At 40.5% G+C, this 25,342-nt stretch overlaps 1 protein-coding gene across 2 annotated transcripts in view; it reads right to left on the bottom strand.

Annotated features, from left to right (window-relative positions):
* Positions 1-25,342, bottom strand: part of RAPGEF5 (Rap guanine nucleotide exchange factor 5) — a 116,978-nt gene that overhangs the window by 65,260 nt on the left and 26,376 nt on the right. Inside the window, exon 5 of one of the 2 annotated variants that reach the window (XM_042816627.1) lies at positions 23,538-23,614. In XM_042816627.1, coding sequence (XP_042672561.1) covers positions 23,538-23,614 — 77 coding nt within the window. Of the gene's footprint in view, positions 1-18,346; positions 18,698-23,537; positions 23,615-25,342 lie in introns of those variants that run through there. The other variant, XM_042816628.1, reaches the window with a different exon arrangement.

Raw genomic sequence — 25,342 nt, 5'->3', positions numbered from 1 at the left:
CTTATGCAGTAATTTCATTTTGTCTGTGAGTGACTTCTGACTAGTCTATAAAGCTACAAAACACTTGGAATTACTCAACTGCCACCTCCAAAGGGAACGCAGGGACCACACCAAAACTTCCCTGTGTCTCCCTGTCTCAGTGATGCACAGCAAAGAACCCCAGTTATGCTGATCAGAACCTGCTCTGAATAAGTTCACTTTGCACATGATGCTAAAACAAGCACGAGCCACATCTTGGCCAAAAAAATCAAAATCTTTTGGAATATCACGTCTAGTAATGCACAGAAAAAGGCCCTTTTGCAAAAATTGTTGGTGCTGTCATCTGCATACTGAGTGGCTGCTGCAAAGGCAACGTTAATAATAAGTTACCCTTGTAGAGGGGTCAAACAGATAGTGCTGGTAAGACAGAGATGACAGACAACAGGCATCAGGGAAAAGATTAATATCCCTACACAGTCATACATCAAGGAACTCAATTTTTGCCTGTAATCCCAAAACTGCTGAGAGTAGGATTATTTCTGCCTTCCCTATTACTAAGAAGAAAGAAACCACTCACGGGAACAGGCCACTGCTAAACGCAGTCCTCGTGTGAGCAAAAGAAACCTCAGTCACATATCTTCCTGAGCTACAGCAGTGATCCCACTGCAGGCAAAACTGGGGCTTCATTGTGCAGATCACTTAAAAAAGTAAAAATCTGTATAGTTCAGGAAAGCCAAAGGAAAAAGAGGAGAGCCTTCCACTGTGTTCCACAGCAGGTTAGTGACAAGGAATGGACCAAGGCCAGGCCCCTGACTGAGCCCCCATTACCTCCAACTATTGCCATTTAAAAGCACCTTTATGGATCGGAGGTCAATGAAAGGAAGCAAAATGTCTAACATAGGGAAAAAAGCACAGTTGCTAAAATAACATGAAAGAAAGCATTACTGGTGTCACAATCACCAAGGTAATGACTTCATAGCCTTAGCCCTCCACACCTCCTTGCTGGATAATGACAAATGTCTTTTTGAGACAACTGAAGGCTGTGCGTTTCGTTTTCCCCTGTCTTTGAGCACTCATTCTTCACAGCTCTTTGGAGATAAGTCTGACAGCCTGACAGAGTGCTGCCACCTTGGCAAGGACAACCCAGGAGTCCTTCCCTCTAAAACCACACAAAAGCTGAGGAGAAAAGGAGGGGGGATTGTGAGAGACAAAAGACATGAGGACAACATTAATATTGTTATCATTCTCTCACAGCTGGCAGGGCAGCACTTATTTCAAAAACACAAGGATATGGAACAACTGAAGGCCTAGAGCACATGTACTTGAAAAAAAAAAAATAAATAAAAAACCCAAACCTGAAATAAGGCAGGATAAATTAATGTGAGTGTAGAACCAAAGGGGCAGGTGCTAACTATCTCTTTCAGTTGCCATGGGATTAGCGCAGCAGTGTGGAGCTGGATAGAGATTTTTCAACACAACTTCTTTTCCCTTTTGAAAATACTTGGATTCCTGAGAACTGACCCTCTGCCTTCTGCCAAAGGAAAGCCAAGCTGTCAGGCTCTCTGCACTCCCCATGCTGCCAGGGCCTCAGGGTCCCGGTCCCTTGCCTGGGCATCCAAGTCCCTGAGCCTTCAGAATAGGTGGCTGGAGAACTAAGTCTGTACTTCTACTCTCATTTTCAACTGTATTGTTTTCACCTGAATCAGAACTTTCTCTTCTGAAGAATTAAGACTTTCTACAGGACAAAAAGCCTATAGTCAGGTGCAAGTATCCGTCTTGCACATAAAGCACCAGTTCAACCCAGCAGTTGCTGACAGAACCATGTTTCAGTGATGTAGTGACAGAGGATCAAGCCTTAGTTCAGCAAAATTCATGAAGGAAATAACAGGATGACTACAGGACTTCTTAGTTATGAAGTGGGGAAGACTTCAGACTTCACCCAGATACCCCAAAACTGCCAACACTAACTACTACTGCCATACGTGTAAGGGAAAATAAAAACAAGGGTGATTTATACACAGAAGCTCTACTTGAGAATAATCTTGACAACATAGATGTTAAATTCTAGAAATTACTGGAATACAAGAGGAACTAAATAACAAATTGATTAACATCTGAAAGAGCTGGAACTCAGCTTCCACGGCAGCATGCACGCAGCTCTCCCACAGCCATGAAAACTGCAGAACATAACTCAATAACATTAGTTGGTTTAATTTATTAACATAGACAAATATTCACCTTGGTAAGGACACATGTGCAAAGGCTTTACAACCTCTATAATGGACAGAGCAATAAATAAAGTCTCCTGAATGAAAGGAAGAGAGACGGCAGTAAATATATGACACTGTCAGCCTTACATTGTTCTAATTACCTACGTTGGGCACCTACAGCTTCTTAGTCAAACAGACATGGCTGTTAGTCTCTTTTTTTTCCAACTTATGCACAGTGTGAAATAAAACATTATTTGTAAAAACTGATTTATCCTGTCACTGTCTGCCAGGGAAACCTTTGTCTCCTGCCCTAGGTCTGTAGCACCACTGAGTGCTGACACTGCCACTCTAGTACAAAAAAAAAAAAGGAAATGGGGAAATACAAGCATATATGCTATCCATATTATAAGCCATAAATGCAAGCATGGAGGATTAAAACTTAGCTACCAAACTGAGGTGCCGTTTGCATTTATCCCTGAAAAGCACCTATCTTTTCCTAAAGCCCCTATGCTCACAGAGAGAAGGAACCGATTGTTCACAATCAAACACCGAGCAAAAAAGCCTGTCTGGTTCTGGCTTCACAAAAGGCTTAAAATGAACTCCAGAAACCAGATTACTATATGAAGCTCATGCTCACTCCAGAGAACTCCAAAACCAAAATTTCTCAAACACACTGACATTTAACAGAGCTTCCAAGAGAAAGTGTGAACAAGCACTGAATAAGGCAGTAAAACATGTATTCCAAACCTAACATTTAAAATAAGACCAAGGTACTTATCTGCTAATCAAACAGAAACAGTCACAAACTAGAGTTTACCCTGTGTTTGTTTGTTTGTTTTCTGAGTTGGATATAATGCTGTGATTTCTTCTGAGAAGAAAAAAAAAATTATTATCACACTGAATATCACATCCTTGGGTTTAGATGACAGTTTTAACTACCTCCAAAATAGCCTGAAATTACCAGTCTTTTTCTAAATCTTCCTAATGGTTCTTTTGCTAATTAATTAATGCATCTAAACCACTTGAAAATAGGTAAGCTACTAATCACATACAGACTTGATAATGTATCCTAAGGAGACAATGAGGCTGCCAAAAAAAAAAGGAAAAAAGGGGTAGAAGGAAAAATAAAGCCCACTCTTTCCATTTAATAGTATTCTGCATTTCTTAAGCAGGGTAAAATGCCTACTAACTCCAATAGTATATAACAGAAATATTTTGGTAGATTTGTTGTCTACATTTAGCAAGAATATGAAAGAAAAGAGAGAAAAGGAGGGGAAGAGGAGGTTAACAATTAACCAGTTATTTATTGGCAGTAATCCACCCCAAAGTGGAGGTTACAACATGCAAGAAAGAAATTTTATTGCAAGATTACAATAGAAAAAAAGAAGGGATTTCTTGTATACTTATGTAAAGAATAATACTTTATAAAATTAAAATTTCAGGTATTGAGGAAACCAAAATGTCGCAAACAATAATAATCACAAAAAATATACAATGCCAGCTAGATGTTTTAACATTTTATATTTCTCCTGTTTTATGAATTTAAATAATCACATGTTAAGATACTTCAATTTTTTCCAGAGAGGTGAAAATATCTGCTGCTTGACTGACTATACAGTCTAAAAATACATTTCACTATGAATGCTGGGAGTCTCCTCTCTGCTTCTTTTTGATAATACAATCGTGTCCAACTTTAGGAGGAAGGTAAGTTAGTTACACCAAGGGCAATCTCAACATTTATACAAGTTACGGAGTAGAAAAAATGCATAGTTACCATGGCAACTGGTAAATCACATGGTTTCTGCAATGAGATGCAAGGCATCTTGAGTAAACACTCATACGTATGCTTGTGTGTCCTCTGCACAGAATGCTCCTTTGTTGAGGAATTTGCACAGGAGTGCCATAGTCCAGACTGCACTGTCTCCTCCGCCAAAAGTTGGTACAAGTGATTCAAAATGTTATTTTCGTACGGGATCTTTTAACTGGATCCATCATCAGAAAAGAAAGGACTACTAAAATAACAAGAAGAATAATAAGCAATTGAATGCTTTGTTATGATTCACCTCAGTCAAAACTTAACATTTAACACTGACAACGTGCCTCTCAAGGTCACAATAGACCTGGCACCAGAAGACTGCTCACAGCAGTGCTAGAGGAGTGCTCCTGTTGGATGAGGAGCTGTTGGATGTGCAGCAGCACACTGTGGGCAGATGGAGCAGCTCCTGTCCCCAGCCACCTGCCCCACCCATTAGATGGATGTCTGTTCCCATGAAGCAAGGACAACTGATCTGCCCTTGCCTCAGTCCCAAACCATGCTGCTGCATGATTTTGCAGGCTCTGATTTTATCAGCAGCCAAAATTCAGCCTCTCCCTCAGAGGCCTCCCCTCTTCCCAACTTTCTACAAAGACAGCTCTTCCAAAAAAATCTCCCCAGACTATATTCCTTTCCTGCCAATCACATCCACAGAACACTAAAATTTCCATCCGTCTCTGGGCTGCTGCTCTTTTCTAGCTTTCATTCAACCACTATCATGTCCACACATGGCTCCCTCCCCATCCTTTTAGTTCACTTCCAAGAGCAGCATCAACACATGATTCCCCAGCAATCTTCCTTGGATCACCACCTTTCTCCTCCCCCAAAATGTCTTCTCCTTCTTGGACACCCAAGCAACCTGACACAGCGTCACCTACAGGAAATGACAGAGAGCAAAAGTGCAATACTACATGCTGGTATCTAATATCACACCAGACACAGAGGGATTTCTCTGGCCACCGGTGCAGATTCCCTTCTGACCCTGTTCTCTATCCCATTCCACATTCCATCACCACCACACAGCAGACCACAGACTCCCTGGACACTACCAACACCTATGGTTGTGCCCAAGAAACAACAAAGCCCTTCCATATCTCTGATCCTCACCTCTCTTCCCTCATTCCCAGCTCAGACTCCTTCCCGACTATCATAGCTTTATGTAAGAGCTTTATTTAGATTTGTATTCTTTTTGTGTGCAAACTCGAGTTCTCACCTAACCAACCCCTTCCTCCTTACTCAGGAAAGCATTTTTACAGCTGTATCTCTCAGTTACCCTAACTCATTCCAGCAATAACTTCTTAAACCTGTTTACTTTGCCATTCTCATCCCACTGGCCATTTGCTGTTTGACCTGAACCTTGACAGGTAAGGAGATGTCACAGCTGAAGAAGAGACATGTTCCGGAATTCATCAGCTGTCAGAGAGATTTGAGCAAAGGAAAGAGAAAATGAGATGTGTGAACAAATGACCAGGTCTTACCTCCCTAATAGAACCCTGTGGAGAGGGTTACAATATCCAAGTACTCTAGGGAAATAATTAATGATCCTTTCTTCAGTTCAGTCATGTTTCAAGAAGCAATCGCCTGAGTTGCTAAGTGCTTGAGACTGCCTCTGTAATTGCGATGATTTATTTTATGCGTTATCCTAACTACAGCACTAGGTCAGGAGGACTTGTGCCTTATGGATGCCTTGAATTTTAACACAGCCATACGAGGATTCAGAGAATGCGATCTGAAAGACAGACCACAGTAGTTCAACTGGGGAAAAAAAAAGTCTATAAATCTCCAGTATCAGAAATATTAAGGCTTCTGTTAGGTTTTTAACAAAATGAATCATATTTTCAGGTAATTTGAAACAGAAGTGGCTTACATTTTCCTCTGCTCCCTTGAAATGCAAGTGATCACAATCTAATGTTATTAAAGATCCATTAGGATTTATGTTCCAGTGTTAGTAACAAATGTGTAACTATCCAGTCATGTAACTACCCATGAAAGGCAAAAAAGGAAAGAAAAGCTTTTCTCCCTGTCTTACGCCTCCATCTATCCCAGAGGAAAATCTTTCTCTTCAAAGTTCAATCCTTCTCCACCACTCTGGATTTGTGCTGGCACAGCACAGTCATAGGCTGCTGGGTTGTTGTATGACATACAGTTACAACCTTGCACATAGCTGCCCACTTGCCTTCCCAAGGAAATGCTGTGCCAAAGAATATTTTGTGAGGACAAATCTCCATGCTGAATGACCCTATGTAGAGGTCCCCTTGGGGGACCCAGCCTCTGGTCCCTTTACTTTTAGCTGCATAAGGCTCTAATGGCATAGAAGGACATTGCTAGGATAATGAAAACTGAAAATGCAGTCATCACTAGAACTTTCAGGCTGTTTGCAGACCTTGAAGGCAATTCCCCTTTGCCCCCATAAACTGTGCCCCCACGATCACCGTAGCAAAAGCATGGCTAACCTCCAGTGCTATTTTGCCAACTGCTGTGCCTCAAGGTTAGCAATGTGGAGAACACGAAGCTAATTTCCAAGGTCACAATAAAAAACACAGCAATGATAGTAACTTTCACTCATTTGGTATTCAGGATGCATTTTTTCTGAATATCACATCACAAAATCAGTGCCAATTCATCAGGTTTTAAGCTTTGTCTCATTAAAAATTAGACTATGCTTAAAGTAAAATGCAATTTTTTATTTGATCTGATTAAAATGTTTCCGTACAGCACGAGCTAAGCCTCTAATTATCTGGTATCTCTATATTATCTCAATTCTTATTTAAATATAAGCAAATTCATAACAATTCATTTTGATGGACAACATTCATGTACTAAAAAGAGGTAAAGCAAAAGAAGTCAAGATGCTGAATGTCAAACTGCTAGGGCCTGAAAATGAAAATGTTTCCCTGTCCTGAGTGTGCCAGGAAAGTGAGAGCTCCTATGATACTTGGCAGCGATTTCCCCTGACAAAGCAACTTCCTGTGGCTTTAATTTTTATAAAAGCCCCAGTTGATCTAGAGTTAACTCCTTGCCCTTAACAATGCAATACAGATGAAGTTCATTAAACATATTGTCTGAGGTAGCAAAGGGAAGTTTTGCTATAGGAAGCACTTAGCATGCACGTGGAGAAGCAGAGAGGAAAAAAAAAACAGGAACATAAAAAGGATTGGAACAAATTATTTGCTATAAAAGCAAAAGTGGTACGAGCATTTTGATATTACATGTTGTGCTGCATTAGCAAAATGGCCAACGTGAAGACTCCATACCATGGGAAGAATTATTAGCATATTAATCAATAGGATTTTTTTTTTAGCAGGCTGGGCATCCAGCTATTCGACACAGATCTTCTCCATGCACGAGAGCATTGGAACACAGGAAACCTCAGCATTAACAAGTTACAAGAAAAACTGCAAATGCTTAAAAGATTATAGTTAATTTACACAGTATCATGGTAAGGCAGATCTTACAGCTTTGTTGCTATATCTGCTGGACTGCAAAACCCTCATCTCTTCTTACTGCAGGTAAGGCAATCTTTTCTACCATTCCACTATAATTAAATTACTAAATTGCCTTTTTTTTCCACTCCTATGAGATATTCACAACAGAGTGAACATCAGACAAATTAAAAACTAATAGCATCTTAGAACAACAGATATATGTACAATTTACTGCATAGCCTTTGTCTAGTGCAAATATTTACTATTTTCATGTCACTCCAGTGAAAACAGTAGATGTCAATTGATTAACAGGTAAATATTAGCCAGCAAGCATTGTGAGAGCATCACAATAGCAGCAGACAGGGAAAATAAGAAAGACAAACTGTACCCTTCTTCCCCGCACAACAGAAATGTAACTTTTGTAACAGGGAAAAGATAGCCATATTAGCATGAATACATCAGTGTGTCTGTAACAGCTGAGGGTGGGAGTGGGAACAGAGGAGTTCCTGGAAGCATACAGCCACCCAGCGCAAGAACAGAGCAATTCCCTCCTGCAGATGGCTATGGATCCCATACAACTTAGTACAGATGCCCACTGCTCCGCTGTACAATTGGAGCATTCTGTGCCAGCATAGCTTCCTGCAAGGAAATGCCCAAAATGAAATTAAAAAAGGTTGATTTTGAGAGGTATCCTGCAACGAAGGCTGTCCCTCTGAAAAAAATAACAGAGGTCACTTTTAAGAGTGCACCTGATCTAGGGGTCCCTGCGTAATGCCCAGGCTCCAGCACCAGCCCTGCTCTTTGGGGAGCCTGCTACAGCCTGCATGTCTCACTCTCTCCATCAGCAGGCACCAGATGGAGTGCAGGGAAGGCAAAATGCACAGCACCAACATCTCTGAGAGAGGGGCACAAAAGTTTGTACAGGGCTCAGACGCCATCCCTGAGATTCAGGCTCTGCTTTGAAGTACTGAAAAAGAGATTCAAATTTTTCAGAAACTACTAGAGGAACAACTGGTACAGTCTGAAGAGATGTAAAGGAGAGAGGTGTTGCCACAGATGGATCATCAGCAGAAAGCAGCTTCTTTAGGTTGCCAGCTGAGGCTGCGTGCAAATGGCTGGTTATTTCTCCAACATGAAAAAAGGTTCCATAAGTACATCGTGTAGGAGATAAGCTTTGCTTTCAGCAGGCTTTACAATCTACTTTATGAATACATGAACAGCATGAACACACATTGGCACTTATCTCTCCAGAAAAGAGAACTGGGGGACCATGAGCACCCTGAGCTTGTTGGTGGAGGAAGCCTGCCGTATCCTTAATGAAACCTTGGGAAAGACCCCATATATAAGACATCATCACCTGGGTTCTCAGTAGGGCATTGCTCACATTGCTCAAACTCCTCTGGAAAACCTTCTGATGGCAGTGATAAAGCAGGCTGAACAGTCCATACCTAACCCAGACCTGATGGACTTCTACCTCTGTGGGGAATGGCAGTAAAGGACTTACTGCACATAAAGTTTCAGTTAGAATCTACACATTTCTTTTTCACAGGTTCATTAAATCCAGGAAGAAAAAAAAAGAAAAAAAAAAAAGGATCAATATATCTCTCTATAGGCACCATGTATGGACTGACTATTTAGACAGACTCAGTGTGTTGATTCAACTTGCGCATGGGGAAAAAAAGACAGAGTCAGTATAGATTTCAGCTTTGTGCCATTCACACAAGGAAATCCAGGCCTGAATGTGGTTGGTTTTTAGCTCCAAACCTAAACAACAAGGCCTTGCGTGTGAGAATTGAAAAAATCCCGACCCTTTTGTTCCAGCAAGCTCTGAGTTGCCTTCCCTTCACCATAACCACATCAATTCTATTAGCTTGCTAAATATGGCCAAACAGCATATTTTGCAAGCACTTCATTCAATCTTTTTAATGTTTCTGTGGAGAAAGATCCCCTATTTGCAGTATCAAAATTGTTCGATAAAAAGACTTAGACTTACATTACATTAACCTAAAAATGCAAGAGATACTGCAATATTTCAACCACATCAAGAAGGCAATGCATATTTGAATTTGGTGCTAATGTCTCAAATTAAAGAGGAGCAGGTTCTTGGTTCTTCCCAGCACTGGGCTAAGCAGAAGTGCAGCTCCAAGTAGAGCCTGTCCAGGTCTGCTCCCATCATCTACCAGAGAAAATGGTGAATTAAGGGCTGATGCTCTCAGTCTGCTGCTGCAGGTGATGCAGTGTCAGACAGACTTTCAAGGGACAGAGCTGATGCATTAACACAGCCAAAACAGGTTTTGGGCTGTATGCCTTTCCCTTGACCAAACAGGGCTGTGTAATTCAGCACTGTCCCCTGCTCAGGGCTTACCACAATACAGAGCTTGGAAATCCATCTGAGATTTGCTTTTCAGCAAGCTGCTCAAGGAAATACCACACACTATTCGTGATCTTCCTGAGTTAGGTCACTATTATTTTCCAAGGCACCAAATGAGGCTTTTTCCTTCGACCAGCACCACCTGCTGCTCCCACACATCAGTGTTCCCTGTTCCACAGAGTGAAAAAAAGCTGAGAATGGCTTTTTTTTTTAGCATTTGCCACATGCTATCAGAAAGCATATTTGAGGCTGCGAGGTCATTGCTAATTTCCAATCCTTTTTCATGTTTCCACATGAAACATCTAATTAAAACTTTTCACCCAGTAGTTAAGATGAAATTCATGCATATGCACTTAAAACGTTATTTTCACATGCTGTGAATTAGAATATAGAAGGTGCTGCACACAGCAGTAGGAACGCTAATCGAGGAAGGAAAGGGGAATACCTGCTTTGATTTAGAGGAGGACAGTCAGCAAAAATCCCCTCATTGCCTGGGTTTTCATTCCTTTGCTCTTTGAGCTTCCACATGCAACCAAAAAAAAAATGAATGCAAGTGGTGTATTAACTGCTACCAAATCAGCATTCTCCACAGGTGGCTGTGTGCCAAGCTCATCTTGCAAAATGCCACCACCTTCCAAGGCTACAGCACGACAGAAGCGTTAGACCCCAAGGGCTATACTCTGCTCTCACTGAAAAATACCTATTAACATCAGCAGGAGCTGAACTAAGCTTTAAAATGCAGGCAGGCACAGTGAGTGACAGAACGGCCTTAGCAGAAATGCAAGGTCAAGTTATCTTTCTTTGCTTGCTGTGGCAGAGGCTCCAACAACATAGGCAATGCCATATACTTTACAGCTGCCCTTCTTCACACTTTACACACTTTTTTCCAAAAGGCCCTCATTGCAAATTGACTGACTCTGGCAGAGTGGAGGCAGCTGAATAAAAGGGAAAGGCAGACTCTTCACACCCCACACTCCAGGTGATCTTGCCTGCAGGAGCAAATACTGACAAATGCTGCTGGCATTTATTCCAGTGAGGACCTGTCACAGGCCGCCAGATGTCAGCAGAAAGGTAGGTTGCTCCAGCAGCTGGGAAGGGTTGTGATGTCAGCAATCAAAGGAGATCCCTGCTGGTGCAGAGCATCCTGCCACAGGAACCACACCACCTTCTGCAAGAGCAGCTCTTATCACAGAATGTGCTCAAAACAGGAGCAAACTGAGTTGTGCAGACATTGTCAATTTTCAGGAAACATGGTTATCTGTTTAATATATGTCTCCTGCATTACTGGCCCAAATCTACACTGCAATGAAGCAGCAAGTTCTTCTTAAATATATTTCACAGAATCACAGAAACACCAAGGTTGGCAAAGACCTACAAGATCATCCAGTCCAACTACCCACCTATCACCAATTGTTCTCTTTAAACCATGTCCCTCAACACAATGTCCAAATGTTCCTTGAACACCTCCAGGGTCAGTGACTCCACTACCACCCTGCCTGCGCAGCCCATTCCACTGCCTGACCATCTTTCAGAGAAGTAGTATTTCCTAATGTCCAGCCTAAATCTCCCCTGGCGCAGCTTGAAGCCATTCCCTCTAGTCCTATCACCCGTTACACGAGAAAAGAGGCTGACCCCCAGCTCACTACAACCTCCCTTCAGGTACTTATGACATCAGTAAGGTCTCCCCTGAGCCTCCTCTTGTCATATTGTGAGAATATGAAGAAAAAAAAAAAAAAAAAAGAAAAGAAAAAAGGAATAAAAGAGAAAAAAAAAAAAAAAAAAAAGATGATTAGAAGCCCCGAGTCCTTCTAAATGACTGTGATTAGTGGGCTGGCTACCAAATCTCAGACACCCTCTGGAGAGGACGATGTGGTATACAGGCATCAATTTCTAGCTTGGCAACATCTTTCTAGATACCTTCACTGTTTCATCTCAGCCAAGCCCACAGTGTGAGCTATAGCCAGCTGTCTTTGATTGGTTTCAGTTCCCAGAGAAAAGAGAGTAAAGTAAGGAATGACTCAAATGCTCTCCATCACTGACAGGTGAAGGTCAAATTATGTAAGCTGCTCCAAAAGTAATCACTCCTATTTATTTCCACAGAAACAACATATGCAAGTAACACAATAACACCACTTGATTGAGCAAATTCTCAATGAATTATGCAGATGGACAAAACTTCAGAACAATTTGTAAAATGAAGTTTTGGTGTCCCTAACTAGAGGGCTTAAACCTGAACAGAATTGGAAGTATCTGAGCTCTACATTATGAAGAGGTAGCACGCTGTCACTGTAAGGGTCAGCTCTGTCACCATATCTCATTCCCACCTCATGCCCGCATCCTTCTACCACGTAGAAAACTAACCCAACTGGAAAACATCCCCACCAAAAGGGTGTACTTGTTTTATTTTTCAGCTGGATTATCCCTTCTGTTCACAAGGCAGCACCAAAAGGGCTGGCAACAGGGTGCAGGAGCAGGACTGGCTCAAAGTCTAGCTGCTTCCATCCTGCTGGAATGCCCAAACCATTTCTCAAGGATCCCAAAGCAATTCATCAACACTCATTAACTACCACAGGTTTTACAGCACTCCCTCAAGGTCCTACTGCTCAAAAGCCCATTTTATACCTGGGTAAACAAAGCCACAGAGAAGTGATGGGACTTGGAAAAAATTACATATTAAATAACCAATGGGTCAAAAATAAAATCTAGGCACCAGGGCTCCCACCATTCACTTTTAGACTGTTGCTAAACCTGCCCTAAACTGTTATCACTTGCCTTTTTTACCCCCTCCACTCTATTAGCTAAGCTATTGTTGCATACAGGAATGAGTCACTGCCCCACACCAAAGAAAGCCCAGCAGGCAAAATGTGCATGTGGAATTTCCTTCTATACAAAGCCATTTAATGTTACAGAATAAATCAAAGAGTAACAAACTGGGCTTTCTTTTCTTTTAAACACTAGACCAAGCATCTGGAGGAAAGAAAGTATTATGGGAATATAGAACTTGACTCAAAGGAAAAGAGCAAGTGTTGCAGTATCCTGCACATGCTTCTATACTGCAGTCACAGCACGTGTTGTGAGCACAGGCATGACTCGCCTCAATTATATTTTTACAGGAATAAAGACTTTACCATCTCACTGCCATTTTGCACAGCTGGTAATAGAGCATTCTTCTCCAAACCTTGGGCCACATTTAAAAGATTCAACAAAAAGAATGTAAGCCCTCTTAAAAAATCGTTAAAAGGAAAAAAGTATTTTCCTTTACTGTAAGTGTTTCAAGGGGTTTAAACAGCTTTTCCTAGCAGCCAAACAATCCCAATTCTACAGCTGAGCCGGAGACCATTTCCTTATCTCTGTTCAACTTCTTCCATTTCAAAAAGATGCCTATGCCTGCACCTCACTGAAAAAATACTACCCCACTGAAAAAACCTGCAGAATCCTTTCCTTCTCAAAAGATAAAGAGATTGACTTACCCAGAGCAGCTGATCACCTAGGGCTACGTATTCATTCCAGTACATGAAAGATCGACCTTCAGGAACATGGCACTCTCCAGAACACGACAGAACTAATCCCAATCCCTGTTGCTCTTCATTCAGACCAGAAACTTGAACTTCAGCTTACCTCTGCAGCACGCATGCATGCTGCTTATGCTTGAATCAACGCAGAGTGATAAACTGACAAACTCGCTAGTAGACTCATTTTTTCTTGGCTTGTAGTTGAAAACTATTAAGTCAAAATTGCAATCATCTTTCCCTGGTATAGCTGCCTGGCTAATACTACAGGACCTAACAGACAAAAGGAAACAGCTTAATTTCTTCTGCTCCAATGACCTGTACCATCTCATGTCAATCCAAGCCACAAAAGTTCCTGCCGATGCTGTCTGTGCTATTGCTGTTACGTGTTTGATCAGCAGTTATGCTGCACATACAAAGCAGCCTCTGATATAATAGGAGGGAGCTAAAAGCAGTATATGAGCTCTCAAGGCCCCGGGTAGATTCATCCCAGCCAGAGCAGAGAGCACAAATGAGTTTTTTAAGAAGTGATGCACAGACCTCAGATTGGACATCATTTGTTTGAAAGAATATTTTTCCATCAGTACCCCAATTACTGACAACCTCAGCAATAAATCAGTGTGAGGCTGTTTGTCAGGGTAACAAATACCACAGCTCTGGGCACGTCCTGACACTTGTTCTTGTCTCTGTGTACAAGTGCCCACTCCATTGGATATGTGCACCCCAAAATAGTCTTGATGTCTCAGGGCTGGAATTTCCTCAAGAAATTCTTCAGTTGTGAGTAATCTATTCAACCCCAGGCTTTAAATCGTTAATCTCCTTTTGTAAGCCTTTTCACAGCCTCAGCCCCACCACTACCCTGCTTCAATGAGCAAACCATTCGTCTCCTTAATGAGAACACTTATTACAAAAGTTAGTAGCCAGTAAATTAAGAAAACTGCTCTCAAATACCTCTTGTCCTTCAGAAAGAGTACCTGCCCTGCTATGATATAGCTCTTTCATCTTGAATTAGCTAAATCACAGCATCAGTGCTTTCAAGCTCCAGATATGTTCATGCTTTTAAACAGTATGTAACTCTTATTAATACATAAATTAATCTGTAAAGGGATTACAAGGTGGATTTGGGAAACATTTCCCTACTGATGCACTGACGTGTTGAAATAGCCCCAGACTAAAATATCATTTATGCAGCTGAATAAATGAACTTGCATTCTTCATTCAGTCTCTACACATCAGAGAATCTTAAGCTTCTTTCGAATATTAGTAGTAATTTGCAGAAAACTTTTTCAGTCCATCTGATTATAAAAACAGTATAAAATAAGAGAATGTTTTTTCCCTATTGCTGAGACTGAAATACATTTGAGTTCTTTTACAATTTTTATAAAACAGTGACTTTATAAACATGTGGGATTTTTTAATAGGTGCAACATTTCCCTGAAACAAAATTTCACTGCAAATACAGCGCAAACAGCATCAAGTCTCTCATACAGATGTTATTTAATGCTTAAAAGACATTCCGAAAATACTGTGTAGGGCAAATATGCCTCAAATGCATCTCAAATGTGTTTGAGCAAAAAGAACAGTAGCAAATTACTTCAAGTAGCTTTATGTACAGAGCTTGCTTTCTGTAACTGATGCTAAGCAAAATTTTCAAAAGGTAGACACTCTTTCTATAGCCAAACATTTCAATCCAGATTTTTAATCTATTTTCTGTCAAATCAATTGTTTTAAATGACTGAAGTAGATAAATAACGTAAAAATACAAATACTTCATTTTACATTTCCCTAGGCTTATAAGCACAACTTGCTTGTAATTATATTTTTAAAGTTATTTTAATCCCATATTTGAAAATAAAATAATTTCTGTGCACCTTAGATAACCATTTTCTTTTATTTAATTGTCAGTGTGTTTTCACCTTGTAGGAATGAGACAGCTTAGATAAGAAGCCAAGCTGCCTATTTAAAAGCTTATTTACTACCATTTACTCATTAGCAAAACTGAAGTTTAGGAAGACTAACACATATAGCAGATTCAGTGCCTTAATTAAGAACTTTATTGCAACACATTTACAAGTGAGAATGGGAAAAAAAACACTGTAATTCAGCATTGTTTCTTTTTCCCCTCAACAAGTCTATAAGCATTATTGCTGTTGGAGCAAACACAATATTCACCAGAGAGAAGTTTGGCACTGTGCTGCAAAAACTGCCTTGAATTCCAATATGACTCTCTAACCTGTTCACAGCAAGCTTGCGGTGCCAGAAACAAATAAGCAGGTCAAATGTGCAGCTTGTGAACAAAACTTTATAAATTATAGGATTTTTTAAGATCTTTTTTTTTAAGCAAAGCATAAATTTGAAGGGAAAAAAAAAAAAAAAAAAAAAAAAAAGGATAGCATTCAGGAAACTTTGAACCAAAGAAGTACAGTCTTTCTGACTTGGGTGCTTCAAGGATGAATTAAAAATGTATGCACATATAAAATCATATACCATATGTATAGCCCGATTTTATGCCCTTCAATCCACATCCAAACTCAAGGAAGCCATTCTTCTTGACACCTAAGCTCCTAAATGAGCAGTATCCACCTGTGAACTACCCAGCTGACATGTATTTCCTCTCTCCCAGACTTCTTTCTCAGAAAAAAAATAATTCTACTTCACTTCTTTCTGAACCAGCAACCCAAATTAATCCATGCTTCACTTGCCAGTTGTAGGCCATAGACCACAGTCCCCAACATTACATGTTGAAGAAATCAGACAGGTATTTGATCTGCTCCCAGACCTCTGCAATAAAGGAAGACCAGACTCTTTTGACTCTCCACTCTCCCAAGTCAAGATCTGTCCTCAGAGTCAGGTGAGGCTGGTCATTAGATCAAGGTATCCTACCCTACAGACAAGATGCCCACAGCACTCAGAGTGCTAGAGATAAGACAAGAGAAATTTCCCTAAGCAGCTCCACACTTCATCTGTGAGGTGTGATGAGCATGCTACAAATCACTCTACAAGAACACCACATCCCAAACTGAACACGTTCTTCTAACATTTCAGCAGAACACAAGGGACTGGGCACTAAGCCGATGCCAATGAATCTGCCATCACTTCTGCAGCAGTAGGATGGGGGGAAGGCTGAAAGCCCACATAAAGACAGCACTCACTGCACTGCAGAGCCTGCCACATTGCTCCTCAGAAAGGAGAGGGAGCAGCTGCAGGCAGGAGAAGGCTGCCCAGAGCTGACTGCTGCCAGCACACACACGCCAGAGCAGTCTCAGATGGGAAGGGAGGAAGGGAGGGAGAGGAAGGGATGGAGCCTCACATCTTCCTGAACGTTTATGACCAGGGCTCCCTAGGCTTTTTTTTTTTTCTATTGAAAGCAAAGTACTTGAGTAAGCTAAACTGACAAGCCTGTGGCACACCTTGCCCACTTGCAGCTGTGCCTTCTTGGTGCCCATGCCCAAAGAAAGCAGCAAGCTTAGCAAATAACTCACACAAGAAATAAAGGGCACATGAGGAATAACCTATGTTTTGCCCATAAAGGATCTCAAACAACTTTCATATCTCCTGGCACTTCCTAGGTCTAACGGCACACCCTTGTTCAAGAGCAGTAACTTCTGCATTATACCACTCAGCCAGCTTGACTGAGGTCCTGCTGAACTGGAGCCGCTCGCCCCCTAAATAGCAGCAATTGCAAAGTATCATACTTTTCAAATGAGAAGAAAAGCTGAGCACTTCTTTCCTTTCCATTTATAGAGCTGTGCTGTAATCTGCATAGCTGCAGAACTGCAACTGACACCCTCTGCAGTGACTGGAGCAAGCAGCAAAAACACCACTGTGCTTTTGGAGTACCAGTCCACCTCTCTTCTATACCTCAGAGCCTGTAATCTTGCTTCAAAATCCCAAAACACAATTAGAAATCTTTCCTGGATTAAAATCTTCTTTACTTAAGCTTCTAACCTTTTAACTGCACTTTGCTGATATGTTTTGTAGATACATGGAAATTCTGCCAGCTGTCCACAGCTAGTGGATCATGAGGAGCAATTCAATCTCAGGGATCTGAGCCTAAGTACTCTTCTCCTTTGTGCACACCTACTGATACAACTACATTTTTAACTACACAGGATTAGAACTCCTATGCTGCTGAACAGAACGGTTTGAAGCTCTGAAATAAGATTTGATTCTTCTCTTTTCCTTTGTACAGTCTTACTACAATAGGAAGGAGCTTGCAGATGAGATGAAAGTAATTATTTTCTACAGCATAGGTCTTTCTTCTGCTGTCCAGTGAGTAGTAAATGGAAGAAATTACATACATATTACAGCAAGATACATGAGGACAAGGTAGGATTTTTGTTGTTTCTTGAAGTTATTTGCCTGGGATTCTTTAATTGAACATGCAATCAGAACAGAAATCTTTACCAGGAGAATAAAAATAGAATACACTGTGCTATAAGCAGAGCAGTCATATTCTAGTGCATTTTCCAATCCAGTTATAAACATCTGAATAAGTGCTTTCGGAAGCATTAAACAGAGAAGTACTTTCTTCAGTGTGACTTTTTGGGTGAAAGCACATATTTTTATGAAACTTCTGAATTCCCTACCCTTTTTAATTCACACTGAAAAGTACCACTCAATACTTCCTTCTAAAGCAGCAAAGTAATTTTCTTTAAGACAATGTAAATTGAGTACTTTAAGCACTTGTATACCTCACACACTATGTTACAACATCCTTAAAAAAAAAAAAAAAAAGACAAACGCTTCATATTCACTAGCAGCAATTTGATGGAAAGCATCCTGAAATAACCTGTTATTTCATCATGCATAAGATATTTATAATCATAACAGACTTAGAAACAACATAATAATTTAAATGTGTAGGCAATTACTGAATTCAATGCACTTCAGAGATATGTAAACGACAGAAGAGAACTGCCGTAGTTTCTTGACTAATGCGTGTCCCGGAACCTGACCATCAAGCTTCACTGTTTCAGCTTCCTAACCTAACAAGAAACCAGAAACAAACAAGAAAACCCAAACAAGAAACATCTTACTTGTTCAGTCTTCTCTGGTTGTTTTCTATCCGCCTGCAAAAACTGACAGTTTTCTCTCGCCAGCTTCTGGACCAGCTCAATTCGTCCAATGTCATCTCTCTCCTGAAGCTTGCACAAAACCCCTGCCTTAAGGGTGGGAGAAAGAGCAAACAGATACTTAAATCCACAGTCCCAGGACATGGCACTGCCACAGGATTTCAACCTTAAAAGAAATGCATCTGTTTGATCATATTTGCTGAACTCTGAGCCGCTTGCTGAGCACAGACTAACTGCTGCTGGGGAAACAAATCAAGAGCTGGGGCACATCTGACTCTCCAAATGTATCTACTCTGGAGGAACAAGGCAGGGCTAACTAAATCAAGTGCTACTATGTGTGACTGATAGGCTGTGTTTTGTTTGTTCCTGTCAGCCTGTTTCCTGTTACATCAGAGAACAAGAGCAAGAGGTTAAAAACTCATGGGAAAGTTAGCCAGGAACGGCCCTGGAAAAAGAAGGAAGAGCAACGCAGTCACTCCTAAAAATAACATGCTGCAACTCCCAGCTCTGCCTCCAACAATGTTTCATATTTTCAAGCTGTAGGAGTTAAAGTTGGGCAACATTTATTTACTCTCCGTGTAACAAATTATACAGTTCAATTCTGTTTAAGGAAGAAAATCAGGTTTTCTTTTAAAAAACATTATATAACTGTTCTTTTCTCTCTAATATTCTCTCAGTTATTCAAGCTATGCTGATAGCATACCACCGTAACATGCAGCACTGGTTGTTTTACAAAAATGCTATATATATAAAGACAGATTCATGCTTGCATACAGGTATGCCAGACCCATCCTTCAAAGTTAGCTGACAAGGGCTGAATTGCTCACAGCAGAGCTGATGGCTGACATAGCTTTTGCACTGAGAGTTGCATGGCTTTATTTGCCCAGATGTTTCCTGCTGGAAGAATGCATGCCTTGCAAGGGCCAGGCATGTGGCATGGCTACATTACTGCTACATGACTTCAGAAGCAGCCTGCAAATAAACCTTTTTCCTCCGCTCTTTTCTTTCTAGTGCTCACCCTGAGTTTTACTAAATCAGTATTTGCTCAAAAGTCCATAAAACATCTTGCAAGTCAAAGCCAAAGCCCTAGGATGCTCCCTTCCTGAATCCAAAGAGCCATCCCTACTGAATTATTTGAAATAAAGAATGTCACATGCCTTTTTTTGTACTCTACAGTAGGCATTTTAAATAGTCAGATGAATTGTTTGCTAAAATTCACATTTTTGTCCAGTCATACACACAGGGAGTTTGGGCCATTATCACAGACTGGCTGAGATCAGACATCTGCACTACACAGAGCTTTGGTTTTGTGAGGACACCAGCTAAAGCCAAACCTGCTTATTTCATGGCTGAGGGATGCTTCTAGCAGAGTGTAACATCTGTGTGCTGTAATCCCTGCAGGCTAAGAACAACTCAAAGTTTTACAGCCTATCAAATCCATGAAGATTTACAGACTCTCTAGATCTGGGCTATAACTACTGGGGAGGCACTTTTCACACCTCCGCCCAGACAAGTCAGGCCATGATCTATGAGAAGCAGAGACAGTTACAAGTCCCTGCACATCAAATGTCAGATGGACAACGAGCAGAAATGCCCTGTTCACTCTGCTGAACAAATATGTATTGATTCCCAGCATACGAAGCAAAGCCCAAAGGTTAAAACTCTTATTCTAAGCTGAGGAAGAGGGATTTCTTTTCTGGGAGAAACAACTGGCTTCAGCATGTTCAACTCGAAGGAACACTGTGGAGAAAGGCAACTTTCTGAACACATGGTCCTTGTTTTTCTTTGTATGTTCAGATAGAAGGTACTGTTGCTTTCTATGTGGATGAGCACCCAGCAAAAAAATAAACTCTCTGCCACTAATATTGCCTGTATTCAAACGGGAAACTTCTTTAGGGAATCCTATCATCCTGTTTCAAATAACCACCAAGAAGAAAGAGTATTTTTAAACATTCCCTTCCTCCAGCAGTCTTCTGGATGGTAAAAGGCCGACTAAAAAATTCCTGAGAAAGACAGATTTCTATCAAGTTAAATGTACATGCTAGGCTCTAGGAGTAAATTATACACTTGAAAAGCAAAATGTTAAATGTGTTGTTTTATAACTAAGGACAAAAATATCAGCCTTTCACTTTTTATTCTGATTTTTGCAATTAAACCAATTTTCCACTACAAATCTTTCTGCCAAGTAATATGAGAAAGCATCCAGATCAGCTAATTAAGTAATCAATGACAACTTCTAAAAGCTGGTAGGGGAGATACTGTTAGAGTCTCATACAACCAGTCTTTTTCATTCGTCAATATAAATCTAATTTCCAAGTAATACCTTTAAAGCTGTTATGGAAAAGGGTAAATATCGGCCACACTACTTGCACAGAGCAGTCTTGATTTGTCTTCTGTGCAGGCACACAGCCTCCAAAATCCTGCATGCCCAAATATTTCTGCTTAATCCTCCAATTCACATATACCAACCAAGTTGCAAGTACCAACTTATTTGAAGGTAAAAATTATGAAGTTGTATACTTTAACAGACATTAGTTTAATGAATGATAAAAAAAATACACGTAGGAGCCTTACAGGAAGACTTCACTAATATTTACAGTGCAAAATTACTATAATAGCAAGTGTTTCTAGAATATTTGAAATGGAATAAGAAAGTTTAATGGGAAGAAAAATGAACTAGGCACTACTGAGGCTGGAAAAGGAAAGACGCTGACAATGCCTTTTTGTTTCTCAGCACATCCACTGGAAAATGTTCCCTCTGCAAAATCCTTAAATAAATATGCCAGGGTCAACATGGTAGTGACTTAAGGCATCCCTACGGCACGTTGTTTAAGAAACAATCTGTTCAAAAATCTCAGATTTTTTTCCAGATTTCCACCAGGTTTGTGCATTACCAAGGTAAGTCAATTCTGTGTCAAGCAGAGCAGTGCTTAGAGCAGGCACCACACGTTTAAATTTTGCTAACAGAAGAGATTTGTGTTGTTTGAACTGTGCAACTATGCCCTTTGCATCTGCTGAAAACATAATTATTGCAAGCTTCCGCTTTGATCAGCCTGAAAACTAAATAACGATATGTCACTGCCTCAACAGATCTTTCACTTTGCTCCAGTCACTTGCACAGTCTCACTAAAGTGAAAAGAACGTTCAAACCCTTCACCCAAACTGTGCCCAATGTTTGCAGAATGCCGTTTTTATGGGACTGACAAACAAATTAGAGCAACAGCTGCTTTGATAATGCCACTGTTCTATTCCCAGTTGAGCCCTTCAACACTTTCCTTAACTGCTCAGTTAATAATTAATTGTAAATGCATTTCAAATTCTTTCAAACTTCAGAAGCTGATTTGCAGCCGAATGAGAGATGAATAAATCAGTATTAACCACTCTTTCATTATTATCTGCCCATGTAATCCTACTAGCTGTCTACTTACAAGCTTTGAGCAACCAATGTAATCTTTCCTTTTATATCTCTTACATAAACATAAACAAGCACTTCCCCAAAATAGCAACTGCATGGAATGTTCCAAAAGTAATACCTCCCATTTTATTATGTTGGCCCAGAGCCTCAGAGGCAGATGTTGGTGGTATGACAGTAGATGTTGAATAACAATATTCTAACAATATTCTGTTACACATAGTTGATGCGTGACAGATGGCAGCAGTGGTAATCTGACAGAGTGGCATTTGACATGGAAGTGTGAAAAAGGGCACCCACTGACATTCACTGATGCTTGCTGAATGGAGATCGAACGGTGGATGTGAGCACAGTGAGGCAGTGGGTTGTGCATTTCAGCAGTGGCAACAGTGGTCATCTCCACTGATCCAGATTTTTACTAGTGCGGCACGCAGGCTCTTGTTTATCACTGGTGAAAATGGACAGCTAATGGTGGTGACTGTTGAAAAATCGTGCTTTGTAGCTCTATCAAAGATTGTTACCATGCTCTTTGTATCTGTTGTAATTTCCATGAAAATAAGTAGGAGGCATTACTTTGATGACAACATCAGTACAACAATCAAGCAAAACAGTATATCTGAAAATAATTAAGAACAGAAAAGAGCAGGTTGTTTCAGAACACCTTGCTCAAGTATTACTGTAATGAGTGTGGTAAATACCCAGTAAAGAGCTGACATAAGAGGCACATACACATGGTCTCCATTCTGCCTGTGATTTCTGCCATGACCCACGCTGTCTACCGAAGCTTCCAGCAGACCCTCCTGTGCTTTAGAGAGCCTGCATCTCTTGAAGGTTTCAGGTACTGCTAACATGGCTGCATAGAACAGGGTTGCTCACAGACATCATTACATATCCCATCCCTCTCACACAATCAATCATCTTTTTAGCTGGCAAAATCCAGAGAGAAGTCCAGAGAAAAGAGCTACAGTTTGTATTCATCAGGAGAAGAAATGGTGACAACTGGTGGGAAGCAAAAGATTCTCAAAAGGAACAGAAGAAATGAAAAAAAGAAGCAAAAAAAAAAAAAAAAAAAAAACAGTCAAGACTGGGAGAAACCAATTTTAAATTAAAAACAATAATCAGTACCACCAATATAATGCGCAGTATAATCATGCACAGTTCAAATATGTGAACTGAATGATTGAATGAGCTAAAGATTAATCAAAAAAAGATTCACAGAATCAACAGTGACAAGAAATCCCGCAATAAATTACTGAAGAATGTAGTTTTATTTCTTCTGAGTAATATCTAGAAGTATGCTTTGGTTGTAAATGGGGGCAGTTAAGGAAGGAAAGAAAGAGGTTGTTGCTTACACTCAAGTGACTCTTAAGAATCTTCATTTCATTGCCTGTCTACTTACAGTGATTAAAATTCAATCAAAATGTCATATACTCTTGCCTCTTAAAACACAACTCATTTTATTTTCACATCTGGTATGTGCTATGTGTATCATTCAGAAAGAGCAGAGAGAGTTTAAAAATGCTGTCTGATTTCAACATCATGGAATTAATTCCCAGGGTGACCATCAGTTTTATTCTAAATAGCCTTATAAGACAATATCCAGCAGACTTCTACTTCCTATATATCCCTGCTCAGATCATTGGGGGAAATCCATTTTCCAGTGCTAAAGAGCTATCAAAAGCAGATCCGTCAGCTGGTAGACCTGAAAAAGTTTCTACGATGCCATTAATCTTACACATTTACCTGAGCATCAGAGGCACTCTTCAGCTCTTCCAGCCTTCTTATTTCTTGACCACTGTGTTCTTCATTTTGATGAATTGCTAAAATAAGAAAGAGAATGTGTTGGAAGCAAGCATGTTCAAATCACAAGCAGCACCAAAGCAGCACATGGTCCATTTTAGATCAAACAGGATGACCATTAAACCAACGTGGTTCCAAGTTTAGTTTTCTAATCAAGTCATTGAGTAGTTTTGGAAAAACTCCTGTATGGACTTTTTTTTAAATCTAGGCAGTAAAATGCAGTACTGAACAGTTATATTTCTGCTACTAAGTTATTCCTGATAAAGCAGTGGAATTTAAGGAACTCCCATCTTTTCTATATATAACAAGATCCAGTGACTCACAAAGAATGAAAAACAGAAATCCCTTTATTTTCATTTAATTGCAGAAGGTCAACTCAGACTAAACAAAATAAGTAGATTTCTCCTTCATCTCAGCCTTGGAAAATTCTTTGTAAGCAAATTGATCTTAATCTCAACAAACACCACCATTACTCATGAGAGTCACCTACTCCATCCTAAGATATCTGAACCAGTCATCAGTCTGCACCTGATCTGCCACCGCTTGTTTGAAAGCAAGCATCACCAATCTTGCTTTGCCTTAAACTTACATCTGTAAAGTGAAGCTGCCTGGGATCTGACTGCTGAACAAATCAGCAGGTTAAACTGCAGCAGAATTTAAAGACAGAGAAAACCAAAATGTGACTGTACCATTGCAATGTATCCATGATCTACACTGGGAAATCAACAACCCAACAAAGACACAACCAGAATTACGGCCCCAAAAGCTCTGTGAAGCCCCTGCTTTCCTGTCCCAGGTTTCTCAAGAGGGTCTACACCATTCCACCACATCAGGGATCTGTGCAGCTCCTTCTTTTGTGACCTATCTTCCAGCCTTCCTCTTCCCAGAGCTGTAACTGCACAGGGCATAAAGTGTTCAGGGAATTGATATGCCAAAAACTGCTCGGAACAGCAGGTAAGAGGCAGGAGTGTTTCAATGCCATAAGGTGCTAATGAATAAAAAATATTAATAAAATAATAATAACAACAAACTGTTGAAAATTTCTCAAGTCTGCATAAGCAGAAATAGAGCATTTCCTCAACTCTCACTTTCCTGGTTTCTCCTACTCACAAATGGTCAAAACATCTCTTCAGATGTTGATGGCTAATCATGGTATTTCCAGGAACCAGCTCAAAGTAAATCCATGGGTCCAGGCAGCTTCTCCTAGGCATGCTATAACCAGCTGTGATGAGGAAATGACAAGCAGCCCACCATCAATTCCTTGTCACCATTACAGGTATCCCCTGCCCAGCACCAGCCCCTGGGCCGACTCTGACCAAAACAAGCTAGCCAACTATAGAGGAAGGCACATGCCATTGCTACTTTGGCTGTCAGAACAGCAAAGGGACAGCAGAGGAACTATTGACAACAGCAGGCTTGGAGGGCTGCAGGGAACTGCATCTTTCAGCAGGCACAGAGGAGGAGGGTGCACTCTCCCAGCCTGCACAGCACTAATATGCTTGGATGTTGAACAATTTTAGTGTGAGAAATTTTAAAGCTGATGAGAAAATGGCCTTGGTTAGGACATATGCTAAACAAATCCATTAAAAAAAAAAAAAAAAAGTATTTAAGTATTTTGTCAGCAATTTCACAGCTCAACTCTAAAAAAGCTGAAAAAGTTGATAATCCAAACCCAGCTCTTCTTGGCTGCAGTGTTGTTTAGACTGTTTAAGGAATGTAGGAAACAACCAGTAAATATTTTCTTATAG

The sequence above is a fragment of the Centrocercus urophasianus genome, unplaced genomic scaffold (assembly GCF_019232065.1).
Source record: "Centrocercus urophasianus isolate 14NV4802_14NV808 unplaced genomic scaffold, USGS_Curo_1.0 seq_16, whole genome shotgun sequence".
Lineage (NCBI taxonomy): Eukaryota > Metazoa > Chordata > Aves > Galliformes > Phasianidae > Centrocercus > Centrocercus urophasianus.
Note: the sequence above shows the minus strand (reverse complement) of the source record. Positions and strands in the feature narration are given on the sequence as shown.